Here is a 17907-nt window from a genome sequence, read left to right as displayed (position 1 = left end):
TCTAGAACCAAGGGTCAGAATAAGGGGTCAGCCATTTAGGACTGAGATGAGAAATTTCTTCACTCAAAGGGTTGTGAATTTTGGAATTCTCCACCCAGAGGGCTATGGATGCTTAGCCATTGTCGTTGAGTGTATTCAAGACAGAGATCGATAAATTTCTGGATATTAAGGGAATCAAGGGATATGGAGATAGTGTGGGAAGGTGGATTGAGGTAGATGATCAGCCGTGATCTTATTGAATGGCGGAGCAGGCTTGAGGGGCCAAATAACCTACTCCTGCTCCTATTTCCTAATTAATGAGACTTTAGTTAGAGTACTGTGTGCAGTATTGAGCCAACACTACAGGAAGGACATTGAGGCATTCGAGAGTGTACAAAACAGATTCACTAGGATTCTGCCTGGTATGAGGAAATATAGATACAACTGTATATGGTCCACGTCTCCGAGCCTGCAAATCCCCTGGGAGGACAGACACACCGATGTCAGTGTCCTCGACCAGGCCCACATCCCCAGCATCGACCACATTTGACCAGCTCCGTTGGGCGGGCCACATTGTTTGCATGCCTGACACAAGACTCCCAAAGCAAGCGCTCTACTCGGAACTCCTTCACGGCAAGCGAGCCCCAGGTGGGCAGAGGAAACGTTTCAAGGACACCCTCAAAGCCTCCTTGATAAAGTGCAACATCCCCACCGACACCGAATCCCTGGCCCAAGACCGCCCTAAGTGGAGGAAGAGCATCCGGGAGGGCGCTGAGCACCTAGAGTCTCGTCGCCGAGAGCATGCAGAAACCAAGCGCAGGCAGCGGAAGGAGCGTGCGGCAAACCAGACTCCACACCCACCCTTTCCTTCAACCACTGTCTGTCCCACCTGTGACAGAGACTGTAATTCCCATATTGGACTGTTCAGTCACCTGAGAACTCACTGAGTGGAAGCAAGTCTTCCTCGATTTCGAGGGACTGCCTATGATGACAGATATAAAGAAAGACTTAGAAAATGGGGGGCGGTTTCCCACGAGAACGCAGATTACTGGGTAATACGAAAGAAGGGCATAAAATGACCAAAGGACGAGATAGGGGGAACAGAAATAGATGGCACTTTGCCTTGTTGGCGCAGCAACACAATCAAACCAGCCCATCATTACACCCTCGATCATCCAACTGATTACCGTCCAGGGAGCTTGTGGCCTGTTCCGCTCAGCATCACAACTGGCCCATCGAGGGAGCCAGCTTGATGGCTCGTGCAATAAAAACCTGCCCAAGGACAGCTGAGCTCCATTCATCTCGTGTGAGCACCGGGGGCAGGGTTTACTTGCAACTTTCGGCATTTTGAAAATAAATACATATATATTTTTTTTTTTAAAAGCCTTCTTCCCCACCCCACGAAGCACTATGAGACATCTGACTGCTGAATACAGTAGTCGGCGCAGTATACATCATGCATGGCTTCAACCTCTGAGGCACAGGCTATTAAAGACACAATCCGAGACTGGGGCCTTAGACTGTCGGGGTTTGTAATTAATGGGGTTTAATGAGGCAGCAGACAGGGCAAAAAGGTTCAGCGAGTTTATGAAATCAGTGGTCAATACACAGAAACTTTAAAAAAAAAGCACAGGCACACAAAGGCTAAGAACGAATAAAAACAAGGGTTTATAAAGCGTAACACCTCGCTAACCAACGCAACTGTGGAAAGATAACCAGTGAATCGCTATCACAAATAGCTCCGAGATGGAACATCTGACGAGAATGGTTATCAGCAGTTTCCTTTCACATTAACCTCTTGTCTCGGGGCATTTCCTACAAGCATCACCAACTCCAAACAAATGCAAATGCCAACATGACTGTAGCATTGTCAGATAGTGTAGTGTTAAGTTCATCGGTCACACTGGAGTGTTTGGCTGAAAGCAGCTCTGATCCCACACACAGGCACTGTTACAGTGCAGATCCTAGAAGCATTGCCACAATGTGTAAAGGCTGCTACTATTCTGAATTCGACCCTTTTTAAAAAAAAAAATTGCGGAGTCCACTTAGTGTTAGTTGTTCAAATGTTACGTATGCAACCCAGTTTCTCGCAGCGCATATTCTCTAATGTCAGAGGAAGATCTGTACAGACCAGCAGTGTAAAGACATAGCACCTCGTTCCCCAGCCCGCCCCACCCTGTTATATGTCGAATCAGCTGAGGCAATAGTAAGGATGCTACAATTTGTATCATCATACCTGGGTTAGGGAAGGGGGCAGGGCAGTGCTGAGGAGAGATATAAAGTCAGCCAGTCTACCTATTCTTGAGAGCCTGTAAGTGCGTGCTTGGACACTGAGTAAACATGGAGTGAGGACAGTGTGAAGATATGTCACTACAAGGTACAGCGCGAGCTGGTGCAGGAGGGCAACGGCAGCGAAGAGTGACATCAGCAAGGTCCAGGTCGCTGATTGGAGCGTGGGCAGATGCAGCAGGAGTGGCGAGAGACTGCAGAGGGATGTGATCGGAGCCCAGGGGAGGCGTGAGTTAGGGGCCCAGGGGCAGCACGGGCCAGCCCACACTGCGATATGTGTGCGCACTAGGTCCGTGCAGCAGAGCAGGTCTCCAGTTGTCTTGGTTAACCCTTGCCACTGGACCAAGACCCAGCTCTGTCAAGCCCGTGTGGTGGCTGGTGTGCAACGGTCACCCCACATTAAAAAAATCCACGCACGGGCATCTTCCACCCTTCAGGATGTAGTTCAGGTTCTTCATTCGAAACACCTGTGAACTCATCCTTTTTTTTGGCGTGGTAGCAAGTCATCCTCGTTTCGAGGGACCGCCGATGAAGATGATAATGATGACTGGGTGATGATAGGGTTAAAGTCAGAGCTGTGATGGCCAATGTAGTTGAATAGCCGGTCAATATGATTGGTCATGGACTCGCAAAAAGAATGATTAGGTAGGTGGGGTACTGGTGCTCACAGAATCATGGCACAGAAAGGAGGCAACATCTCAGATGGGGAGAAAAAAGTGCCTTCTGAAATCTTGGTTGAACACTCTAGAACCCCTCTCCCTCCCCCCCACCCAAGTTATTTTTTATTACAGTTCCTTCTGCTGAGATAGTGTCAGCTGTGGCTCAGTGAATAGCACACTTGCCTGAGTCAGAAGGCTATGGGTTCTAGCCCCACACCAGGGACTTGAGCACATAAATCTAGGCTGACACTCCAGTGCAGAGCTGAGGGAGAGCTGCCTGTTGGAGGTGTCGCCTTTCGGATGCGACATTAAACCGAGACCCCGTCTTCCCTCTCAGGTGGATGTAAAAGATCCCAGGGCACTATTTAGAAGAGCAGGGGAGTTATTCCCGGTGTCCTGGCCAATATTTATCCCTCAATCAACATAACAAAAACAGATTAGCTGGTCATTATCTCAATGCTGTTTGCTGCATTTCCCACATTACAACAGTGACTACACTCCAAAAGTACTTCATTGGCTGTAAAGCAGGAGACATCTGTTGGTGTTATATAAATGTAAGTCTTTCTTTTAATATAGATAGGTTACAAGTGGGCAAGTCAAGCGGCAAACTCTCGGGCATATCTTCTGCTGGCTGGCTACAGTATCGCTGCTGCACTCTGCCCTCAAACACCCAACTACCGTTTGTTCCCTAATCCTTCCACTCCCTTCACAGGCCGACCTGCGTCCTGCCCAGTGGAATTCTCTCCCCAAACCTCTGTTGCACACACAAGGAGTCCTTCAAAATGCAAATGTTTGTGTTTGAAGCTTATCCCGTCAGCATTGAGAGATTTCAGGAAAGAGAAAATAATTTTTAAAACTCCCCCAAAATTCAGGAGTGAATACCCGGCAACCTCCCCCACCCCACCACCCCCCCACCCCACTGACCGGGGAATACACTAGTTAGCACACGATACACCTTGCGCTGTTTGTACCTTTGCGGAACAAGCTATTTGGATACAGTTTGAGGCTGTGGTTCATGAACATGTGGGTCATTAATGTCGTATTCACTATCCTGCAAATCCCCTGGGAGGACAGACGCACCAACGTCAGTGTTCTCGATCAGGCCAATATCCCCAGCATCGAAGCACTGACCACACTCGACTCAAAGCCTCCTTGACAAAGTGCAACATCCCCACTGACACCTGGGAGTGCCTGGCCAAAGACCGCCCTAAGTGGAGGAAGAGTATCCAGGAGGGCGCTAAGCACCTCGAGTCTCGTCGCAGAGACCATGCAGAAAGCAAGCGCAGGCAGCGGAAGGAATGTGCGGCAAACCAGTCCCACCCACCCTTTCCTTCAACCACTGTCTGTCCCACCTGTGACTGGACTGTACAGTCACCTTGAACTCACTTTTAGAATGGAAGCAAGTCTTCCTCGATTTCGAGGGACTGCCTATGATGATGATGATGATATGAGACAGACAGCACAAAGGTACAAGGTGCACCTTGAATCAGCAGCAAATACATACAAAGAAATATCTAAATATAGATGGAGCTCGCTACCCTAAATTGTGTGTCTTGTGGAACAGCAACGGGTTTCAAACTGGACATTCTGCATTTACTGCCTTATTCATATTTGCTTTCTGCAATGATACCAGTTTTTTCTTTCAGTTAGCTGACACGGTCTTTTTGAAAGTTGGGGTAGAGGGAGTATGCCAACTGAGCACTGGGGCTGGTTATTTTCATCACTGCGCTGTACGCCAATGGGCCAAAGGCTCATCCCGCCTGCAGTCAGAACAACACGCAGGATTACTGCTGGTTAAAGCTGGAGGGAGTGTGATGCTGCGCTGGCGGAATAGCTGTCTCTGTCTTGCAATGCTGGCACTGCCCCGGCTACAGGAAAGGTCTACAAGCCAGACACTCTCCGCGACCTCCATTTCCTAGAAGGACAAGGGCAGCAAGCGCATGAAATCACCACCACTACCTGCACATTCCCCTCCAACCTGTACCAGCACAGACACGATGGGCCGAATGGCGCCTTGTGTGTCATAATTTCTCTATGATTCTAAGTCATACACCATCCTGACTTACACATCTATTGCTGTTCTTTCAACGTCGCTGAGTTAAAATCCTGGAACTCCCCATCGAACTGTGGGAGCCCCTTCACCACACGGACTGCAGGGATTCAAGGCGACGGGTCACCACTATCTTTTCAATGGCTAGCTAGGGATGGCCAATAAATGCTGCCCTTGCCACGACACCCACATCCCAAGAATGAATTTTAGAAGTACATTCGGGCAGAATTAAGATCCTCATTGCATCTTTCCAACTGCGAGATGCCTCAGTGGTACGCTGAATTCAACCTGGTAGTGTAAACGGGATAGAACCAGAGCATCTGCAGACTCGACATCCTGTGAATCCCAATATTTTGCTTCAGTAAAGTGTGATTCTCTTAAACCTGTGTCGTCAACAGAACAGGAGTGGGCCATTCAGCCCCCCGAGCCTGTTCCGCCATTCTATATTGCAGCTGATTTGTATCTTAACCCCATTTATCTGCCTTGCTTCCATATCTCGATATCTTTGCTTAACAAAAAAAATATATCAATCTGCAATGAGAAATTTTCAAATGACCACCAGCAACAACTTGTTGGGGGAAGAGAGGTCCAGATTTCCACTACTGTCTCAGCTGTGGCTCAGTTGGCAGAACCTTTGCCTCGGAGTCAGAAGGTTTTGGGTTCAATTCCCACTCCAGACACTTGGGCACAAAAATCTAGGCTGACACGTCGGAGGTGCTGTCTTTCAGATGTTAAGCAGAGGCCCCGTCTGCTCTCAGGTGGATGTAAAAGATCTCATGGCACTACTTTGAAGAGCAGCAGGGTAATACCCCCTGGTGTCTCAGCTAATATTTCATCATCATCATAGGCAGTCCCTCACAATCGAGGAAGACTTGCTTCCACTCCAAAAGTGAGTTCTCAGGTGACTGAACAGTCCAATATGGGAATTACAGTCTCTGTCACAGGTGGGACAGACAGTCGTTGAAGGAAAGGGTGGGTGGGGAGTCTGGTTTGCCGCACACTCCTTCCGCTGCCTGCGATTGCTTTCTGCATGCTCTCAGCGATGAGACCCGAGGTGCTCAGCGCCCTCCCGGATGCTCTTCCTCCACTTGGAGCGGTTTTTGGCCAGGGACTCCCAGGTGTCAGTGGGTATGTGGCACTTCACCAAGGAGGCTTTGAGGCCTTGAAACGTTTCCTCTACCCACCAGGGGATCGCTTGCTGTGTAGGAGTTCCGAGTAGAGCGCTTGCTTTAGGAGTCTTGTGTTGGGCATGCGGACAATGTGGTCCGCCCAACGGAGCTGGCAGAGTGTGGTCAGTGCTAATATTTATCCCTCAATCAACATCACTAAAACAGATTATCTGGTCAAGATTACATTGCTGTTTATGGGAGCTTGCTGTGCGCAAATTGGCTGCCGCTTTTCCTATATTACAAGAGTGACTACACTTTGAGAAAATGTTATTGGCTGGAAAAGCACTTTGGGAGCGTGCGGTGGTCGTGAAAAGTGCCATAATACCCTTTGGTGAAAAGAAATGCTTCCTGATATCACCCCTGAGCAGCCTAGCTCTGATTTTAAGGTTATGCTCCTTCCCTGGCCTTGTTCTGGACTCCCGCACCAGAGGAACTAGCTTCTCTCCATCGACCTTACGTTTGTTGGAAGGAGTCGGTGGAGGAAATGGCCCTTTAGATGGTGTGTGTGCTTGTTTGCACCAAACGTTGGTTTTCATCCTGCATCCCAATGTCAAGTCGGAACAGTTAGCGTCGAAACGTCAGACCGGGTGATGTTGTCTCTCAGCCTCTCATCAAACACAAGTGCACCTCGGAAATGTGTATTCCGGGAGCTCCGGAGTTAGACGGGGATAATTCCCCGCAGCAGGAATGTGGATTGCAGGCTTTCACAGGCGAGTGATTATCCTTTTTGATTGCAGGATTTGTGAGCAGGCCTTTGTAATGCAAACGGCAGAGTCAAGAATTTATAATCGTGTAGTTACTACTCTGCATGTGTGTGCAGCCATGTAATGCCTCTTGTATTCGGACTCCATTTGTTAGACAACTTAGAAAACCATTTGCTTTTGCTGAAAGCTTGTGTGTACAGACTTTATATATACGGTAATCCCAGGCACGATCGGCCATGGAGTTGCCATCTTTTCTCCCAGTCAAAATCCTTACTGGCCCAGGCCAGGGGGTGAGATTATGACTTGAATTGATATTTTCTACGCTACTGAAAAAAATGTAAATGGAGAGAAAACAAACCATCCAGTTTCAGAGACATACAGACTATTCCCCGGTCAGTGCTGAATTAGAAAGACGTGCATTTCTGTAGCGCCTTTCACAACCTCAGGGTGTCACAAAGTGCTTTAAGTGTCAGCTGTGGCTCAGTGGGCAGCACACTTGCCTCTGAGTCAGAAGGTTGTGGGTTCAAGTCCCACTTCAGGAACTTGAGCACATAAATCTAGGCTGACACTCCAGTGCAGTGCTGAGGGAGTGCTGCACTGTCAGAAGTGACGTCTTTTGGATGAGACGTTAAACCGAAGTCCCGCCTGCTCTCTCAGGCGGACGCAAAAGATCCCACGGCACTATTTCGAAGAAGAACAGGGGAGTTATTCCCAGTGTCCTAGCCAATATTTATCCCTCAATCAACATAACAAAAACAGTTTATCTGGCCATTATCATATTGCTGTTTGTGGGAGCTTGCTGTGCACAAATTGGCTGCTGTGTTTCCCACATTACAACAGTGACTACACTCCAAAAGTACTTCATTGGCTGTAAAGCGTTTTGAGGCGTCTGGTGGTCGTGAAAGGCGCTATATAAAAGTATTTCTTTCTTCTTTAATAAACAACATGTATTTATACAGCGCTCAACATAGTACAGCAGGAGGGACGAAGGAGCGGCAAGAGTTTGTAGGTGGAAGTGATCGGGGCCCAGGGGAGGCGCAAGTTTGGGGCTCAGAAGAGGCGAGGGCCCGGGGGCAGCACGGGCCAGCCCACACTGCGATATGTGTGCGCACTAGGTCCGTGCAGCAGAGCAGGTCTCCAGTCGTCTTGGTTAATCCTTGCCACTGGACCAAGACCTAGCTCTGTCAAGCCCGTGTGGTGGCTGGTGTGCCACGGGTTTCAAACTAGACACTCTGCATTATTATCTGTCTCTGTCTTATAAAACAAAATTCTGCATGAGCCACATAAGGAGATATTAGGGCAGATGAGCAAAAGCTTGGTCAAAGAGATAGGTTTTAATGAGTGTCTTAAAAGGAGGAGAGGTGAAGAGGTTTAGAGTTGGAACTCATGTCTGACCTGGATTCTCGTCTTTCCTGACTTCCAGACACCTGCAATTCTAGCAAGGTGGTGGGAACCATGATCAGATCAGCCATGATCTTATTGAATGGCGGAGCAGGCTCGAGGGGCCAAATGGCCTACTCCTGCTCCTATTTCTTATGTTCTTATGAACCCAGGCTGATTTATTTCTCGTCGCCTCTGCCTAGCACAGTAGCCACTTTGTCCGCATGCCTGACACAAAACTCCCAAAGCAAGCGCTCTACTTGAAACTCCTGCACGGCAAGCAATCCCCAGGTGGGCAGAGGAAACATTTCAAGGAGAACCGTCTTGATAAAATGCAACATCCCCACCGACACCTGGGAGTCCCTGGCCAAAGACCGCCCTAAGTGGAGGAAGGGCATCCTGGAGGGCGCTGAGCACCTCGAGTCTTGTCGCCGAGAGCATGCAGAAACCAAGCGCAGGCAACAGAAGGAGCGTGCGGCAAACCAGACTCCCCCCACCCACCCTTTCCTTCAACCACTGTCTGTCCCACCTGTGACAGAGACTGTAATTCCCGGATTGGACTGTTCAGTCACCTGAGAAATCACTAAGAGTGGAAGCAAGTCTTCCTCGATTTCGAGGGACTGCCTATGATGATGATGATGGTACGGAGGTCAAGTGTAGCACTCCAAAGATCAGTTAATTCAGCACAAGCCGGTTTGGGGATCACATCTCGGATCTCCCTGACCTGTGCTGTTGAGCCACTCATTGAATAACGAGTGAGGTGTTAAATGTATCTTTATTACCCTTTCATTAATAGCACTGTTGATCATGTGTGTCTGACCAACAGAAGACATTCCCTTTATGACATAGTGTATATTTGAACAGTTGGTTATCAGTTTAAAAGCAGTAATTTTAATTGATTTGCTACTTCCTAACTCATTGCCAGCTATCTATTACCCTATATTTAATTATTTTAATGAAGAATTAAAAGTCTGACAACATTAGCACCACATTCAGCTGAGAAATGGACTGAATATGTGACTGTATATTCCACACCTTTCCTGGGTCAGACACACCAAGCAATCTGCAGTTAGCTTCCCCCACAGTTGAATTCACTACCACAGGGAGTAGTTAAGGCAAATAGCATAGATGCATTTAAGGGGAAGTTAGATAAGTACATGAGGAAGAAAGGGATAGAAGGATCTGTTGATGGAATTATATGATGTGGGATAGGAGGAGGCTCGTGTGGAGCATAAACTAGATGGGCCGAATTTGTGTTGTAGATGCAATGTAATTCTACGTATTCTCAGCCCACCTCACTGTCCAGGCAGCACAAGAAATGTTCTTCGCCACTGTTGATTGCAAGAATATTAGCGTCACTGCATCAGTGAGCTGACTGAGCTGCCCTAGTCTTTCACCACCTTCTCCCAGTCCCCAGCACAGATACTTGGGCAGAAGACACAATGTGCACACAATAAAATTAATCTTCAGTATGAAAACTTTAACTTAATTGTATGCAGAACATAGTGCGTGCCACATTATTTCCCTGCCACCTTTAGACAATGCAATATCACAAACTCAGCGTGTAGGGAAGACATCAACTCATTAAATGCCATAGTCTACTGTCCAACCCCACATAATGAAAGCTGCATAATCCTGTGTCAATTTTTCAAAATCTCATAACACTCCTATAAATCACCGTGGGACGTTTCACTACATTAAAGGCACTATAAAAATACAAGTTGTTGTTGTCTCATCGCCGAGAGCATGCAGAAACCAAGCACAGGCAGCGGAAGGAGCGTGCGGCAAATAAGTCCCACCCACCCTTTCCCTCAACGACTATCTGTCCCACCTGTGACAGAGACTGTGGTTCTCGTATTGGACTGTTCAGCCACCTGAGAACTCACTTTAAGAGTGGAAGCAAGTCTTCCTCGATTCTGAGGGACTGCCTATGATGATGATGGTTGTTGTCCGGTCATCCTTCTGTGCTTTGTATCTATCGCATAACGTGTAACTGAGTCACGAAGACTCTCGAGTTCCCACGTTTATCCGATCTTGGCTACGACAATAAAATTAGTCTCGGTATTCCTCAGCTCAAGAGGGGGGATCAAAAATAGCTCAAGTTCCTGCTTCTGATCACAACCCAGAAACCTCGCTGAAAACCGCACGCGTATCAACATCGGTTACAGACGGGGCAGGATGGACGCTAATGCTCCCTTCTCATGTAGCCAAACCGCTGATGAGCACTCACCAACTGGGGTCACAAATGGATCTCGGAGAGGTATTGTGGCACTGTACCTTAGCACCAGCACCTTCAGAGCAAGCCAGAAGGGGGAATTAATAAAAGGAATACACACACAGACTTTTGTGTTTGTTATAAATTTCACACAGGCTATCTCAGTCCTTTGTAAACATTTAATGTGTTTTTCAATTAGCCCGGTCCCCTGGGTAGTTTGCGATTTCCACAGAAGTTGGAAGGTGTCAATCAAACTTAACGGGTGTGACTTTTGAGTCCATGGCCTTTGATGTCTGGTCTCTTTATACGATCTGTTTTGTCTGGAGTACAGCATCTCCTTTAAAAGCTCAAGGGCGACCATCAGTTTGAAAGAGAAGGCAATCAGCACTTTTACCAGCTATACGGGGGGAGGGGGGAAACCCTAGGACCCCTTCAAGAACATGGCCAGAACCAACAGGCGCTCGACCATGGTGCTGCTTGGCTTTGTCTTCGTGCTTTGTGTAAAGGTGGCAAGTGGAATCTCCCACGATGACATTAAACACGCCATGCTTCGCAAACTGGGGCTGAGTGAAGTGCCGCAGATCGAAAAGCGGGACCAGGACAGTACGGTGGTCCCGGCCCACGTGAGGAACAAGTACATCTCCATGCTGCAGCTCCACAAAGAGAAGGAGAGGAAGCGCAGAGCCCTGCCCAGCCTGGCCGGCATCTTACGAGGAATTACGGGCAACGCAGGTAAATTGGTTTTCATTCACCACTTTATTTCTGGAACTGGGTCTTCTCTGCCAGCTGTCCCCGAAAGCACTGCCTTACATTAGGAAATGCCTCTTGCACTATAGGAGTGCAGTGAATGAAGGGGGATCTGCCATTCTCCCTGCTGTCACCTTTACTCCATAGTACAGTATAAACACAAGTAATGGGCTTCAACTTACACAACAATAAGTATTTATATAGCGCCTTTAACGTATTGAAACATCCCAATGCGCTCTTTCACAGGAGTGTTATAAGACAAAAATTTGACACCCCGAGTCACATAAGAAGAAATTAAGGCAGAAGACCAAAAGCTTGGTCAAAGAGAGAGGTTTTAAGGAGCGACTTAAAGGAGGAAAGTGAGGTGGAGAGTCGGAGAGGTTTAGGAAGGGAGTTTCAGAGCTTAGGGCACATATGCATCATCGGGTTAAGGGAGCCAGTTTTAGTAAGCGTGGATAACTAGTACCCTGGTTACCACTTGGGGGTTCCCGCACTGCATGGCAACGCCGAGTATGACCTGCACTTTGCTGAGAAGTTAAACAAAAAAGGTGGGAAGGGGAGCCCTAGACAGAAAGTGTGTGAATCAAACAATGTAAAAAAATATATTTTTAGGTGGCCATTCAATGCATGCTAGCAGGATATTCAACTGTGGGATGCATCACATCAGATGCCCACAGAAAAGCACTGCAGCTAGAGTTCCTGAATAATGATCACGTGTGGTAATTCTGGCTGACTTTTGCTCAGGCAGAGATCTTCTAACACGGTAATTACAAACAATAGTTATGTACTGTTTAAAAATGAGGGTCACCTTTAAAAAAGAAAACCTGTCAGGATTGTCTGTTGATAACAAATGACCTATTCAAGAACTCCTGAGCCTTGTCTGGGAAGGGTGGAAGGGCTTTACTATCATAGCTGCAAATTGACGTGTGATTCACAGGCAGGTGAACGACAAAGGCTGCAGCCGATTTCACACGGTTTGGAATATACAGTTAACTCTCAGAAATCTTTCGAAGGCAAGAGACTAATATTCTCAGGCAACCGGGTGGAAACGAGATTATAAACCGCCTTTTGCCTGTGCTCTGCCCCGATTCCCCAGATACCACGGGAGACGTGCTCTATTCCGACCCCACCAGGCAGAGGCTGGTTTTCGACATGAAGGGGCTGATCCCCGAAAACAGCGAGGTCACCATGGCGGAGCTCAAGCTCTTCAAGAAAGGGGTCCACAGGGGAGCGCTGCCCCCCAGGAGACACAGCCGGCCGGTCAACAACGCCAGGGTCAGCGTGTACTGGGTCAGGATTCTGGCCGATGGCAGCAACAGGACCTCGCTCATAGACTCCAGGTACCAACAAGATTATTGTGGGAATATAACCTGAGGTTTGACAGACCTTTAACAAAAGGACAATTAAAAAAACACACTGCCTCGATATTAAAGTTCATATTTGCCAGAGGTTATCTTAAACACAGAAACATAGAAAATAGGTGCAGGAGTAGGCCATTTGGCCCTTCGAGCCTGCACCACCATTTAATATGATCATGGCTGATCTTGCAACCTCAGTACCCCATTCCTGCTTTCTCTCCATACCCCTTGATCCCTTTAGCCATAAGGGCCACATCTAACTCCATTTTGAATATATCTAACGAACTGGCCTCAACAACTCTCTGCGGTAGAGAATTCCAAATCATTTGTGACTCATTTGTAATTAACAATGTTTGAGAAATCCTTTTTTAAAATACAATTTAATTCTCAGGATAGTGCACATCGCTGGCATTTATTGGCCATTCCCAGATGCCAATGTTTTCTCTAATTTACTTCTGGTTTTTCTATTTAAAAGCTGGCTCACCAGCTGTGCTGCAGGGCCTTAAAGGGGACACTGCTGTATGCAGAGATGGTGGTGGTGGACCACCCTCTTGAATTGCTGCAGTGGCGATGAGTGTCTTGTGTAGCAGTCTGATACAATCAAGTGGTTTGCTAGGCTATTTCAGAGAGCAGTTTGTGCGTCTACCTCATCAGTGCGGGACTGGATTCACCGGGTCCCCTTCCCTAAAGGACGAGTGAACTAGTTGGGTTTTTAACCACAATCTGAGCTATGATCAATTACAGATACCAGCCTTCTATTTCCAGCTTTCAAAAACAGAATTCAAATTCTGAAACAGCAAAAGTGGGACTTGAACTATTTTTCCCTGGATTATTCGTCTGGATTAATATCACTACACTGTTCAATTTGCATTAGGAAAAAACTCCAAGTGTTTTATTGTAGAGAAGTGTTGTCGAGTGTTTTGCTGCCAGTACGCTGGTCATTCTGTTTCAAAAGGGACGCTGCAGAGTCAGCAGTCAATCAGTGACGAATGCTCTTGGCATTTATTCCTCTTTAATCCCCTTTGCTCCTAATTGACGTGGCTGTTACTGGGGTACAGTGCCAGCTGCTGTCCCTTCATCAGGACACAGTGTCATTGGACTATTTGACCATGGAAGCTATCACAGCCAAGTCCTTACACTGCCAGCAGGGGCCACTAAAACACGAACATAAGTAGTAGGAGCAGGAGTAGGCCATTCAGCCCCCGAGCCTGCTCCGCCATTCAGTAAGATCACGGCTGACCTTCTACCTCTTCTCCACTTTCCTGCCCGATCTCCATATCTCTTGATTTCCTTCGAGCCCCAAAATCTATCGATCTCAGTCTTGAATATGTTCATTGACTGATCAGCCACAGCCCTCTGGGTAGAGAATTCCAAAGATTCACAACCCATTGAGTGAAGAAATTTCTCATCTCAGTCCTAAATGGCCGGCCCCTTATCCTGAGACTATGACCCCTAGTTCTAGGCTCTCCAGCCAGGGGAAACAGCCTCTCAGCATCTGCTCTGTCAAGCCTAAGAACTTTATACATTTCAATAAAATCATCACTTATTCTTCCAAACTCAAGAAAGTGTAGGCTTATTCTACTCAATCTTTCCTCATAGGACAACCCTCACAGCACAGAAATCAGTCTGGTGAACCCCCTCGATGGCAAGTTTATTCTTCCTTCGCTAAGGAGGCCAAAACTGTACACAGTACTCCAGCAAGACTTCCTTACTCTTGTACGCCAACCCTTGCATTAAAGGCTAACATACTATTTGCTGTCCTAACTGCTTGCTGTACAAGGACACCCAAGTCCCTCTGAATACCAACATTTACTGCTCTCGCACTATTTAAAAAATACTCTGCTTTACCATTCTTCCGACAAGTGAATAACTTCACTTTACGCTAAAGAATGAGACGCGAGATATGGAGAATTTTAATTTACGCAGCGAGGTTGTGATGATCTGGAATGCACTGCCTGAAAGGGCGCTGGAAGCAGATTCAATAGTAGTTTTCAAAAGGGAATTGGATAAATACTTGAAAAGGAAAAACTTGCAGGGCTATGGGGAAAGAGATGGAGAGAGTAGGACTAATTGGTAGCTCTTTCAAAGAGCTGGCATAGGCATGATGGGCCGAATGGCCCCCTTCTGTGCTGTACGATTCTATGAAAAGTTGAGATAAGAATTACAATACCAAAGAGAGAGATGAGGTTCAGTGAACCAAGTGGTCTATTATTGCCCTCATTTTCCCATGTTCTTAATACAGCTACTCAACTTGAGATAATGACCTGGCTTGTTCCCTTACACTCTCTTCGATTAACAGGATCTTCTCACTGGTTCAGCAATTTGATGCATTACTTGGTTGCTGGTTGGTTGGGTTGTTAAAAAAATAATAAATCACTGCCTATACAAAGGCGAGAGGGCAGGGCAATAATCAACTAAACAGCTTTCACTTTAATTGTCAGGTTGGTTCCGATCCTCGACTCTGGGTGGAAAAGTTTGGATGTCACTCAGGCGGTGCACTATTGGATGAAGAACGCAGACATGCCCATGTACCTGGAGATCTGGATCGAGGCGGAGCGACTGGGCAGCTATGCATCCGAACTGGCTAAGCTGGTGCACTTTACCACTCAGAGCCCCGCTGACCAAATCCTGGGCAAACCAGAGTTAGTCCTCTACACACTCAACCTTGAAGAATACGGGTACGTCCTCATGAAAGCCACCTTTCTGAAGTAACAGCCAATCTTATCCCCTGCACTGCTTAACTCCGATAATCTGAGCTATTAAAATCCGCACGTTCATCACCAGTTCTCCTTTCTCTCCCAGCGCCTCCCACTCGATTAGTTAGTTTTAAAAATATAAAAGACATATATTTATGTTGCTCCCTGTTGTATTCTTCCATTTCACACCTCCGTGTACACAGTGGAAGTCGGCCACGGGAAACCCATTGACTCCATGAGCACAGCATCAAAGATTACTGCTTAGAAACCAGTTCTCTCTCCCCCCCCCTCCCCCACCCCTTCATCTCAGCATTTGAGACAATACAAAATCTCATCCTTCATTTAAAAATACATGGAATTTAGTCTCTGGTCAGTTCCCAAATAACCCAGGTAATGCAGTCTTTGGTCAGTCCCTAATTGACAGGCGCCAATGTTACGATGAAGAGGTGGCTCTTCCAGACTGGTTGCTCAAGTGTGTCTGTTGCACTCTGCGGAATAATCTTTAACAGTGAGACTGGAATATCAGATAGTCCCTGTAGTCCAGCAGCATTTGAGGCAGCAGGCACATTCATATTGATCAACATATTTCATATTAACTTCAGCGAACCGTGATACCAACATTGCTCTTAAATCTTTAGTGACCACCTCCAATCCGCAGCGACAGAATCGTCCACTTTCTCCCCAGAAAAGAATGAGAGGTGATCTTATCGAAACGTATAAGATTATGAGGGGGCTTGACAAGGTGGATGCAGAGAGGATGTTTCCACTGATGGGGGAGACTAGAACTAGGGGGCATGATCTTAGAATAAGGGGCCGCCCATTTAAAACTGAGATGAGGAGAAATTTCTTCTCTGAGGGTTGTGGATCTGTGGAATTCACTGCCTCAGAGAGCTGTGGAAGCTGGGACATTGAATAAATTTAAGACAGAGATGGACAGTTTCTTAACCAATAAGGGAATAAGGGGTTATGGGGAGCGGGCAGGGAAGTGGAGCTGAGTCCATGATCGGATCAGCCATGATTGTATTAAATGGCGGAGCAGGCTCGAGGGGCTGTATGGCCTACTCCTGCTCCTATTTCTTAGGTTCTTAAAATGTAAACTGCACATTTACAAAGAAGAAGCAGACAGTTTACTCGCTGTTATTTCAAGGCGACAATCTAATTAAACGGTCTGAGCTACTCAACCTTCCCTCCTGCAGTTTGGGATGTCATCTGCATCTTGTGATTGGATTACAGCCCTTTGGTTAATTTAGAGCAACCATTAGCCCGTATTTAATCTGTGTATTGGGTGTTTCTTGGCCATCTCTTCAAACCAAACATCTGCAAATTAGTTTCTAGAAAGTGGTTACTAATACTGTACATTTAGTATTTAATATTTAGCATTTAACACTAAGCTATCAAAACATTTCATTGCAGCCTACTCTATGCAATTTACTCCTGCTTTGTCTTAGACTATTTTTCAAGTAACTAATATAGTTTTGTTGCTTTTTTTTAATGTCTAGGAGTACTGGGGATTGTGGTGCCAAGAGAAGTGAGGCGTGCTGCAGGCAGGAATACTTCATCAACTTCAGGGAGCTGACGTGGACCCAGTACTGGATCATCGAGCCCCCCGGATACCAGGCCTTCCACTGTGTGGGGGGCTGCAAGCAGCCCCAGGGGCCCTTCGACTACGGCGAGAGGAGCTGTGCGGTGGTGGAGAGCAACTCCCTGCCCGTCATGTACCTGGTGAAGAGGGGCGACTACACCGAGATCGAGGTGGCCGAGTTCCCCAACATGATCATCGAGAAGTGTGGCTGCACCATGGACAACGTCTCGGTGATATAGCAGCGGCCCCCCTCCCGGGGACGGGATTTCCTCCGAGAATGCCATTCTCTTAAAACTCTATCAATGCAGAGATGCACAATTCAGAAGCACTTCATGTAAATATTGTAATTTGAAAATGTATATTTTTGCTAATGTTACTTCCTTTCCACGTGAAACATTGAGGTCAATAATAAATTTAGTTATTAAATCAGTTTGAGTCATTTTCCCCTGCTGGACAATGGGGGGGGGGGGGGGTGGGCAGACGGAACCTGTGAAAATTCGTATTACACAAGTAAAATTCCCTATGGCCCTGGGGAGAGGGGAAGAGGAGAGGAGGGAGGGGGAAGAGGAGAGAGAGAGGGAGGGGGAAAGAGGAGAGAGAGAGGGAGGGGGAAAGAGGAGAGAGAGAGAGGGAGGGGGAAAGAGGAGAGAGAGAGGGAGGGGGAAAGAGGAGAGAGAGAGGGAGGGGGAAAGAGGAGAGAGAGAGGGAGGGGGAAAGAGGAGAGAGAGGGAGAGGGGGAAAGAGGAGAGAGAGAGAGAGGGGGAAAGAGGAGAGAGAGAGAGAGGGGGAAAGAGGAGAGAGGGAGGGGGAAAGAGGAGAGAGGGAGGGGGAAAGAGGAGAGAGGGAGGGGGAAAGAGGAGAGAGGGAGGGGGAAAGAGGAGAGAGGGAGGGGGAAAGAGGAGAGAGGGAGGGGGAAAGAGGAGAGAGGGAGGGGGAAAGAGGAGAGAGGGAGGGGGAAAGAGGAGAGAGGAAGGGGGAAAGAGGAGAGAGGGAGGGGGAAGCTTTCTTACATACAGTGACATACATGTCACGACAGTTGACATTGCAAAATTGTATTGGAAATGTTGACATAATTTGCA

At 47.3% G+C, this 17907-nt stretch overlaps 2 protein-coding genes across 2 annotated transcripts in view; one reads left to right on the top strand and one right to left on the bottom strand.

Moving 5' to 3' along the window:
• The window catches only part of sde2 (SDE2 telomere maintenance homolog (S. pombe)), a 54500-nt gene that overhangs the window by 15878 nt on the left and 20715 nt on the right, over nucleotides 1–17907 (bottom strand). The window lies entirely within an intron of this gene.
• On the top strand, nucleotides 10886–17067 carry LOC139266991 (left-right determination factor 2-like). The gene is made up of 4 exons (XM_070884624.1): nucleotides 10886–11177; nucleotides 12289–12532; nucleotides 14992–15228; nucleotides 16746–17067. The coding sequence occupies exons 1-4, from the start codon at nucleotides 10886–10888 to the stop codon at nucleotides 17065–17067; spliced, it is 1095 nt and encodes a 364-aa protein (XP_070740725.1).

Source organism: Pristiophorus japonicus, chromosome 7 (assembly GCF_044704955.1).
Source record: "Pristiophorus japonicus isolate sPriJap1 chromosome 7, sPriJap1.hap1, whole genome shotgun sequence".
Lineage (NCBI taxonomy): Eukaryota > Metazoa > Chordata > Chondrichthyes > Pristiophoridae > Pristiophorus > Pristiophorus japonicus.
Note: the sequence above shows the minus strand (reverse complement) of the source record. Positions and strands in the feature narration are given on the sequence as shown.